Genomic DNA, 10,787 nt, shown 5'->3' on the forward strand with positions numbered 1-10,787 from the left:
CTCGGTCTGAAGAGTCACATGGTGAGTTTGTGCGACTTTTACATCACTCTAGATTCGTTCAATTCTGCTCTGGAGGGAATCACTCAGTGATTACGAACATGACAGACAGCTGCTATGGGGGTGGTCAGAGGAGGAACAGTGAGGGATCAGGAAAAGGTGACATCATAAAGGTGTTAGTGAGGTGTCAACACCTTCTCTCTCCTTCTCCTCGTCCTCGTCATCACCTGGGCAGGAATTCGCTAGCCTCCGCCGCATGTCGCCGTGTAAAATGAAACCATAAACGCTGACCTCAGCGGCGTACATGTTTGCTTCCTGTTTACGACGGCGTGTCACATCTTTGTGATTCGGATTCTTTCTTTACACATGCGACTCAGTCCTGGACTGTGAACGCTTCCCACTGGAATCTGATACTGACCACACATGAAGACAAATGCGATTGGACAAACAAATCGGATCTTATCTGTAAATCTGAACGGAACACTCAGGCTTGCAGTGTGAACATAAACGTTCAGTTTTCATTTTGACTAGTAACACAAACTGTCTCAGGCAGGCAGATAAGACTGGTGTACTTATCAAAACAGAGAGAGAGAGACAGAGTGACAGAGACAGGAGTGAAAGAAGTTGGTGCAACAACCTTTGAATCATTACACAAGAGAGCCGAAAGAGGAGTGGATGGGCTCGGTGCCAGCCAGTCAACCAGTCAGTCAACGAGTCAGTCAACCAGGCAGTTAACCAGTCAACCAGGCTGTTAACCAGTCAACCAGGCAGTTAACCAGTCAACTAGGCAGTTAACCAGTCAACCAGGCTGTTAACCAGTCAACCAGGCAGTTAACCAGTCAACCAGGCTGTTAACCAGTCAACCAGGCAGTTAACCAGTCAACCAGGCTGTTAACCAGTCAACCAGGCTGTTAACCAGTCAACCAGGCAGTTAACCAGTCAATCAGGCAGTTAACCAGTCAACCAGGCAGTTAACCAGTCAACCAGGCAGTTAACCAGTCAACCAGGCTGTTAACCAGTCAACCAGGCAGTTAACCAGTCAACCAGGCTGTTAACCAGTCAACCAGGCTGTTAACCAGTGGCCTGACTCCATACCCACACACCAATACTACACTGCTCACATGCAGTCAGCCCCCCTGCAGTTATCAGAATCAGAAAGGGATTTATTCGCCATGAAAGTTTGCACAGACAAGAAATTTACTTTGGCAGGAAGGTGCATACAATAAACATATAGGGACCTAAATTTAAAATATGTGGACTATCTAAACTAAGGGTACATAAACTGGCAGTACTAAGTGGAATTAGAATTAAATAAAATGTACAATAAAATAAAATATAAGTTGCCAATAAAATACAAGTTGCCAATAAAATATAAATATAGAATATAAGTCGCACTCCACGTGTGTGTGTTATTGTGAAACTAGGTGTGGCCCAGTTAGACAATCCAGGGCTGGGTGAACAGGGTGTGTACAGCAATCAAAAATACTTTTTTTGTAAGATTAAGGTAGCCAATAGCAGAGAACCATAAAGAGTTTCCTCCAGCTCCCAAAAGGGAGCAGTTAAATTGGTGGCTGGGGAGAGAGATCAAACGAGGGGAGACATGTTGTCCCTAATTTTCTCAGGAGGGGTAAGTGGAGGAAAATAGAGGGAGAAAGAAAGGAAAAGAGAGAGAAAAGGGCGGGCAAAAAAAGTTGGAAGACGGGTAGACGGGCTGAGGGGAGAGAGAGAGACAGAGAGAGAGAAAGATACAGAGAGAGGGACAGAGAGAGAGACAGAGACAAAGAGAGAGAGAGAGACAGAGAGAGAGAGAGAGAAAGAGAGAGAGGCTGAGGTAGATTCCTGCTGACTCACCGTGCTCAAACATCATGTCGCTAACTGAGGGCTGAGCAAGTTTAAGAGGATACACAGCAGCGTGGTGGGCAGCGAGGAGGGGGCTAATGCTAACTAATGATAATCTATGCCTGGGACAATCAATGTGCTGAGCGTGCAGCCACTGCACCGCTTCCGAATTGATTGGATTCAGCACCACAGCGCAGAAAAAGAAAAGAAAAAACCCTGTTCCGACTCGATTTTAAATTGCAAAAGGTACTTTCTGGTGCGAAATGCGAGCTGGATTCGATAACTCATACGTAGCTTACAGACAGTTACCAGCAGAGACCCTGAAACACGTCCCATTAAGGACAGAAATCATCTGACATGAGGTTGTCCTGTTGACATGTAGCTTGACGTTCGGTCTAGTTCACTGCGTCCTCTCCCTCTGTGTCCCTCAGAAGGACCACGGCAGAACAAGAGGGCCGTTATGAAGATAACCATCGGCAAGGAGGCCTCATCGATAACACGCAGCCGAGCAGCAAATTACAAACGCAGCGAGGCCTTGAGCTTGTCTTTAGATGGAGTGGGCCAGGGCGAGGGCTGGCTGTATGGATTGAGCGTCCAATATAACGTGGCCCTGGGTGACAACCAACACAAGCGATATTGGAGTTAATAACCTTGTCATGTCACAGGCTTCTCCTGATGTCATGGGGGGGGAATAAACAAAGATGGAGAACACCCTCAGCCAGTCAGCCAGCCAGCCAGTAAGGAAAGAGCTGCGGGCAAGGTGATATAGAGGAAAACTACCCAAATCACTCTCACTCTCTTTTCATTCCTCTATCAAGACAGTAGAGAAGAGAAGTGTAGAGTACAGTAGAGTACAGTAGAATACAGTAGAGTACAATACCATACAGTAGCATACAGTAGCATAAAGGAGTGTACAGTAACGTGCAGTAGCGTACAGTAAAGTAGCGAGCAGGAGCTGGGGAAAGAGGAAGTGTCCTGACACCCGATCCTGCCCCTCACCTGTCGCACGCTGTCGTTCCAGAGGGAAAACAAACAGTGAAAGTGTAGTGAAACTGGGGCCGGTTTCACTCAAGCTAGGCCAACATGGCTGCACCCTGCTGGTTCCTTATGAGCTTCCAGAGAGCTGTTCCTCTGCAGAGGTGGATCTGAACCTACAACGTCTTGATCTACAGTCAAATGCTCCACCACTGAGCTATACCCAACCCTTATACGAACCCACTCTCCATCTCCATGATCCTGTCATGTCTCATCGCTGCCCACAGCCTATCAGGAGAGCTTTGCTGAGGTCAGAACTGCCTACCAACAGAACAGGTTCGACAACTATGACCTTTCCCTTGGGCACTGGCTCCATAGGCAGCCTGGCACTCTAAGAGTCTTAGGAAGGAACTCCACTTTGGTTTCAAGAGCAACTCTTCAAGTTCTCATTATGTTTTGATTCCCTTTCCAGCTGATAAGCTGTCCCCTCCTTGACAAGTTGGACACCTTGTCGAGACACTCCCTCAGAGGCCCGTCCATACGAAGAGCTTACAGCGCAACTTCACATTCAGCTGAGAACAGGAGCTGAGATTGAGAGTTCAGCGGTTTAAAAAGGCTTATTCTCGTAGCCATCACCTTTGTGATACTCCCACTCTTCTTCGCTCACACAAAAACACTCTGTTGCTCACGCGCACACGCCCACACACACACACACTTGGGAAAAGAGTCTGAGTGACCTAGTTTCTATTCAATCACAGGGCCTTTTGTACCCAGCAGCTGCATACATGGGTGATAGTCAGCTGGGCCAGGCAGGAACAAAGACTTTACCAGCTAGCAAGACTTTCATCTACAGCCCTACCAGCTAGCTAGCGAGACCTCCATCTGCAGCCCTACCAGCTAGCTAGCAAGACCTTCATCTGCAGCCCTACCAGCTAGCTAGCAAGACCTCCATCTGCAGCCCTACCAGCTAGCTAGCAAGACCTCCATCTGCAGCCCTACCAGCCAGCTAACAAGACCTCCATCTGCAGCCCTACCAGCTAGCTAGCAAGACCTCCATCTGCAGCCCTACCAGCCAGCTAACAAGACCTCCATCTGCAGCCCTACCAGCCAGCTAACAAGAACTCCATCTGCAGCCTTACCAGCCAGCTAACAAGACCTCCATCTGCAGCCCTGCCAGCTTGCTAGCAAGACCTCCATGTGCAGCCCTACCAGCTAGCTAGACCTACATCTGCAGCCCAGAAGCTGCCCTCCTCCCCTGGCCACACAGTTTCCTCACCCCCCAGGCTGACTCAGGGAGGTGGAAGTGAACTACTGCACAGTTACACTAGGCCAGAGAAAGTCCTGGTCCTGCCTGAGAGAGTGGACACTAGCTGGGACTTGTTCATAAGGAAGATAACAAGCAGAAATAGAAACACAATTTCCAAATAGTTTTGTACAAACGCACACACTCGCAGAACACACACACACTTGCAGAACACGAGCACACACGTGAACACAAACAAACACACACACACACACACTCTCTCCTACCTGCAGGTGTTCGGTGGAGCTGCTGCTCAGCTCTTCTCCAGACTCTGAGTCGTTGGCGCGTCTCTCCGAACCCTCGCCGGCCGAATCACAGTGCTGGGTGCTGTCCACGTCCAGCGGCGCCCTCTGGAGGTCCGGAGAGTGGGCGCGGATGCGGGGCAGCGTGCTCCGCTTGGCTGGGTGGGGCGGGGTGTACCCCGCGTGGCTCCCCGGGAGGGGCAGGGCCTCCGGAGGGGCGTGGTCGTTGTCGCTCCCCGGGCTGTGGTTGACGTTACGGCGCACGGTGGGCGGCGTGGGGTGCCCGGACGAGGTGGAGGGCGACGGGGAGGAGGGCGAGCGCGAGCGGAGCCCGAGGACAGACGACTCGCTTCCTCCGCTCCGGTTGAGGTTCTCGTTGGAACGGCGTACTTCCTGCGTTCCCCGGGACGCCGTCACCGGCCCCGCCCCGGGGAGCAGCAGGTGCTTGGGCGGGGGCATGAGGGCCTTGCGGACCTCCCTGACATACTGAGCGGGGACGTAGAAAGGCTTGGCCCCCTCGTCCCTCCTCACCTGCCACCAGTCCTCGTTGCTCTTCTTCACCAGCAGGAAGTGCTCCCCCTGGTGGATGGTGACGAGGCGCTCCTTGGCCTTGTACTCGTAGTCGTACTCCACCTCGATGTACACCTGGCCCGGGGCGATGGGAAGGTCGGCCATGACGGCCCGATGCACTGGATCTCACGGCCGCTGGCTGGACGAGAAGCTCAGAGGCATGGCTCGCCGACCGCCGCTGGAGAGACGGGGACAGGAAGAGGAATATGAAGACTGAGGGGGTGGAGGTTCATTCTACATGGGTGGGATATGCCCCTCCTACTTTTTAAAAACGTCCAATCCGTCTCCCTCACAAAAAAAAAAAGCTATCGAAAAACAAACGTGCGCCACAGTAAAGACCAGAGACATAAATCAGACGTTTTTTCCCTCAACACCCCCTCCCACCTCCCAGGCAGTATTCAGCCAACTGTACCTGTAACGTCGTACGTCTCTGGTCTACAGGAGAACCAGGCGTACTGAACTCTCTGAGGGTCCAGATGGACTGCTCACAGCCCTGGAGAGGCCCTTAGAAAGCACAGGCGTTTGGACAAGAAGCAGGTAAACCCAAAACAAACAGTAGAGAGCCGTGAACAATATCTGTGACAGTAGGACCTATACGCCTGCTCAATCCAATTGAGGCAGAACAAACTGAGACTATAGGGCCAGTAATCCAACTAACAGACACGTAGGTCTAGGAAGGCAGCGGAGAAGAAAATAAGATTAGAGAGGGAGGGAGGTCCAGTAATATGACTCACGTGTTTCCCTTACTCCCTCGCATTCTGGGACTCTCTCACTTTGAATCTCTGTCGCTCTCTGCCACTCATTTGGCCCTCTCTCTCTCCTCTTACCGTCGAGTGGAACACAAAGAGCACCATTTGATCAACGCGGCTGTTTTGTAGTAGTCAAATCACACATACCACTGATGTCTCACACACACACACACATACACACCTCTAATCAAGACAGAAGTTCAGGAACATCTTGCACAATCTCAACATTGAGGCGGTGTTGTTCAAACAAACTATCCTTCACTTAGAGTCTGTCAGTTACAAGAATGTGCAAATCATACACAGCAAATAAAAAATAAAAAATCTGTTAATTCCAAATAATTTGACTGTGTTTTACAGTTTATCTTCGACAGCCTACATTTGGATTTTAGACCGCTACTGTGGGCAGGGCGAAATAATAAACCTTCATTTAACTTTCCTAGATTTGCATAATCCAAACAAGCCCAGGTGGAGAGCCTGCGTGTCGTTTTGTGTTGAGGAATATCTGATTCACTGTACCAGCCTGAGGCTCTTCCTCCACTGAAGACATTCAGTCACCACTATGTGACACCGTGAGCTCAGCCTGTTTGCATAGGTTATACTACTACTGAATCCTAGGGTCTCATTAGCTAAGTAGTAATTAACTTCATACCAGAAGTCCCCAAGGGGGGGGGGGGGGGGAAAAACTGTACAAACCGAGTTTTGGTCACACGACCGACATACAGCCAAACTCAGAGACAGATATTGTTTAGGAGTAGTGAGTGACTGGGACTTTTTTAAAGGGTTCCTACTAAAACAACTCCACCACAGCGAGGGTACCCACGTCTTACTCCTTCTGCCCTTCACTGAAACAACACCTAAACACTCAGAGAGAGAGAGTAGAGAGAGAGAAAGAGAGGGGGAATATGAGAGAGAGAGAGAGAGAGAGAGAGAGAGAGAGAGAGAGAGAGAGAGAGAGAGAGAGAGAGAGAGAGAGAGAGAGAGGGAATGAGAGAGGGAATGAGAGAGGGAATGAGAGAGGGAATGAGAGAGGGAGAGAAAGAGAGCGAGGGAGAGAGAAGGTCAGACAGGATACAATGGAACGACATGTCTTTAGGAAGAAGGCAATTCCAAAAAAAGTAGTCAATAACAAACTTCCCTCCTCCCCTCTACCTTATCTCCTCCATCCCTACCCCCCTCCCCTTACATCAACATCCTCCCACCCTCTTACTTTTCCTCCCACACATAAAGTCTTGAAAACACAAGAGCAGACTATGAATACAGTGATGTCGTATGATTTGTACAACCTTGGTAAGTTCACAGACCTGTCCACAACACTCACACAGTCACTGAAGTGACTGACCAAAGCCTGAGTGCCTCTGCTTGCCAAGCACGTTTCCAGATCAATTTAAAAGACCTGTCAGAAAATACATTCTATTTCTATCAAGGTCTAATCCTCATTGTGAACACTGGCCAAGTGCAGCAGTCTCATCAAACAACCTGTGTTTTCACAGAGGTCTACAGCATGTATCGGAGAATGATCCATACATGGTCTCCTCTTATACGTTTAAGGAGACAGATTATCGGGCTGAAATTCTCTAAGCAGCGTATCAACTCAAACCAATATAGTATAGCGAACATCAGGAGATGCTAATAGTCTGGTTGAACCCATGTCAATGGAGATATTTCATTAGATGGGACAATAAGACTTGGCTGTGTGTGAGTGCAGGAAACTGGCCTTGAAAGTGATTATGCCACGTCATAACAACCCCTTAGCTTCCCAATGTCATAACACACCATTAACCCCAAAACCCCTGTCTGTATCTTTCAATGATTCCCTGAGAGACCAACCATTATTAACGCTACCAAGAGCTTCGAAGCTGTCCATAGATCAGCACCGACAACCAACCTTAACCCTCGGAGAAAGACAACAGGGGGGAAAAAACCTCCAACTGAAAATCTGAACCGACCCTCTCCTCCAGAGACAACTCTGGTAAAAAGCTAGAGAAGCATGTTGCCAACAGGTGGCATCAGCCTGCCACCTGTTGACTCATCCTCGACCAGATAATAGAGAAGGTATTGGTGGAACTGTACAAGTCATATGTCAGCGGAGTCCATGAGAGAGGCTTGTCCTGCCCATGAGCTAGGCTCATACTGGGGGAGTGACAACACTGGGAGCTGCAATCCTGTCACTTCATAATGGGCTGACTTGAATGGAGAATGCGCCACCGTCAGCACACAAACCCCAGCTACTTCACCCTCCCCTAGCTACCGCTCTCCTCCTACATAGGCCTGGTGATAGGTGTTAGGTATCGCCATCACCATGAGGTTTTTTCTTGCCATCTTCTTTCAAGTTTCTATTGATCGTGACAATTAACAATGAGGCCGGTCGTTCTTTCGATGGCTGCTGGCTGGCGGAACGGCTGATTCTAGTGCGAGTAGAGTCAGACGAGACGCGCCCATCTCCGCGGAGAGCTCTTGGCTAGCGTTAATGCAATAACTTTAGGTTGTCATCTAGTCCACTCACTCGTTTAAAAATTAATAATTTAGGCGGAAAAGCGGGACCCTGAAAAAAAAAGCTGCAGTTGAATGAACAAACTTCATTCATTGTATAATAGTTTATGTTAAGGTGTAGGCTACTAACAGACTGTTGTTGCCATAGCAACTAAACCATGGGGCGGGATCGCTAACTTTCCTAACTTTGCTTAACCGGAGAGTTTAAGACCGCCTCGGCCAAGACTAGTTTTAAACTAAGTTAAACCAACTATCCCCTGAACTTTCCAGCAAGTCCAACAGTATTAGACAAGACTATTACAGACTGGAACAAGCAGAGGTCCAGAATGACCTCTCAAATGTAGCTACATCCCAAATATAGTCCCTTGGTGTCCCTAGCAGCTTGATATAGAAGAACTGCCCTATATACTCCAACCCGTTGAGTTTGAGTAAATGGGCCAGTCATCCCTACTGTACCAGGGACCGGTTGCACAAAACACCTTGAGATGTTCACTAGCATATTTAAGGTTTTCTCCTTCCTAGGCTTATCTATGCCCCAGACCTCCACAAATCATTCTGTAATGTTCGTGTTTTGAACAACAAACGAACGGTCATTTGTTACCTACATTAGAATTCCTTGGTTTGAGGACATGTAAATACGTGAGTTAACGGCAAAAATGTATATGGTATATTTATCATTAGTGGCATGTTTGTTTGTTTTATTTTGTAATAATCTCCAAGTAAACTATAGCTCTCTCTGATTCCTGACTGTGTTGATTTGATCGTATCATACGGATGTTTTTGTTATTATAGCTACATACCTACAATTATCAACTTCTTAAAGGGAGAAAGCTAAATTACCTTGTCCAGCTACGCGCTCCTAACTGAACTTCCTGGAACACCGTTTTCTTCGGGCAAGGGACTTGAAATTGGTGATGCAATAAGAGTAGAAATTAAACGTTAACTAGCTTTCTTACCAACAAGGAGGGACATTGCATAAAATGTACAGTAAAGTACATATCCTAAGGTTACATTAACTCTTCTAATCACTATAGTTACCATACCGAGCACGTTTAAACTTCTTACTACTTCTTAAATCACTACGGGGTGTCGACAGTAGAGTGCGTGCACAAGAACGTCTCGTGGTCAGTACAGGTCTGTCAGAACAGGTTCACTTCCATTCCATCAAACTGAAGAATGCTCGCTAGCTAAAAGCTAACCTAGCTAGCCACCTAGCTGGCGCTGAGCGAGTAGCTGGCTAATTTGAAAATTTTTCAGTGTTCTTAGATACCACTGTCAGACAAACCTTATCTCCTGTCGGGGATAATCCTTCGGTGATAGTGAAGTTATTGACTTGACCACAGGATATAATTCCATAAACTTTTCAGACAGCTTTTCCTCCGTCACGGTCTTCTTCGGACCGTGTACCGTCTCAGCACTTCTCCTGGGAAGGTAGTCGCGCTACGACAAGTACAGGCACTTCTGCCTCGTTCCCATTTCTCTTTCCTGGTGATCCGTCTTTGCCTGCTGAGTTGCCAAGTTCACCACCTCGGTAAACCTCTCTCAGGTGAGCCTTGGTGGGCCTGTATCTCCACCTTGTGGCCAAGGGAAGATATGACAGAGTTTGCAGTGATACCTACAGTAAGGCTGGGAACGAGCCCCATATAATCGTGTTTTTGCCATGACCGACGCGCTCTCAAGGTGTTGTGTTATATAGTCAAAAATAGCCCATAGAGAGGTCTATGGTATTTCATGTTTTACTATTCAACCCCCCCCCCCCACCCCCATGGTCTTTCCAAATCTAATGTGATGTGTTTCTCTGAGCGAAATCATTTTTGTAACCGAAACTCAATTTTGTCTGCTTGCTGTCATAAAGGAATAGCCTATGAGTTTTCGCTCCAGAGACTAAATGTAAAATGGTTGTCAACTGATTCAAATCCAGAGTGAATGGCGGTCTATTGGAAGTCACTTTCCTAGACAGCTCATTACAAACAGCCAAATTAGAACCTAGAGATTATCCTGAAAACCAAGTTTCAGAATTGGGTGATTTTTTTTCGTCTGTCCAATTTGCAATTGAAAACCCTCATTGGATAACCAATTACTTTAAGACACCGATACCAGAATCTTTTTTCATAATTATTTAATCACACATACATTTACATCATGCAGTCAATCCAAAAAGGTGATATCATTTACTTCCCCGTTTGCCTCTTTTGAGCCCCGCAGTTGTGCCCCAATTCTCCAGGAATGATCCAGTACCGTTCTGTCCATTGATGAAATCCTTACTGTCAATTAGGAATTGAGCAACTATTACACAGTAATAAAAAGTGGCTACGCAGTTTTTTTCTTTCTTTAGAATCAATGCAAACAAATTGTTGTTAATTTGGTGTCATACCATGAACAAGTGAATGTGGTTTACCTCCTCCCCTCACCCCATTTCATATCACTTAAAGTGGGACCACGGGCAGGTGAAGACGGGGTATGAAGACCATACTGCGAGTGTACTGCTCTGAAGTTACATTGAGAAAGACGGGATGGACACAGCGCTGTCCTGACGCAGTTTCGGGGAAAGCCTCCAATTCTAGCCTCTATAACGATAAACCGATCATGTAAACATAGTAACACCATTCCGCTATCAGGCTT

At 47.6% G+C, this 10,787-nt stretch overlaps 1 protein-coding gene across 6 annotated transcripts in view; it reads right to left on the minus strand.

Annotated features, from left to right (window-relative positions):
• Window positions 1-9,707, minus strand: part of LOC146271966 (rho GTPase-activating protein 12-like) — a 33,869-nt gene extending 24,162 nt beyond the window's left edge. For 3 of the 6 annotated variants that reach the window (XM_084707499.1, XM_084707498.1, XM_084707494.1), the window contains exons 1-2: window positions 9,451-9,707; window positions 4,342-5,104 (exon numbers count right to left, since the gene is read on the minus strand). In XM_084707499.1, coding sequence (XP_084563625.1) covers window positions 4,342-5,031 — 690 coding nt within the window. In that variant the 5' untranslated portion in view covers window positions 5,032-5,104; window positions 9,451-9,707. Of the gene's footprint in view, window positions 1-4,341; window positions 5,105-5,338; window positions 5,431-5,660; window positions 5,749-9,005; window positions 9,067-9,208; window positions 9,270-9,450 lie in introns of those variants that run through there. The other 3 variants (XM_084707496.1, XM_084707495.1, XM_084707497.1) reach the window with 3 other exon arrangements.
• Window positions 9,708-10,787: the final 1,080 nt, after the last annotated feature.

This window comes from Hypomesus nipponensis, chromosome 10 (genome assembly GCF_054491055.1).
Source record: "Hypomesus nipponensis isolate SF chromosome 10, ASM5449105v1, whole genome shotgun sequence".
Taxonomy (NCBI): Eukaryota; Metazoa; Chordata; class Actinopteri; order Osmeriformes; family Osmeridae; genus Hypomesus; species Hypomesus nipponensis.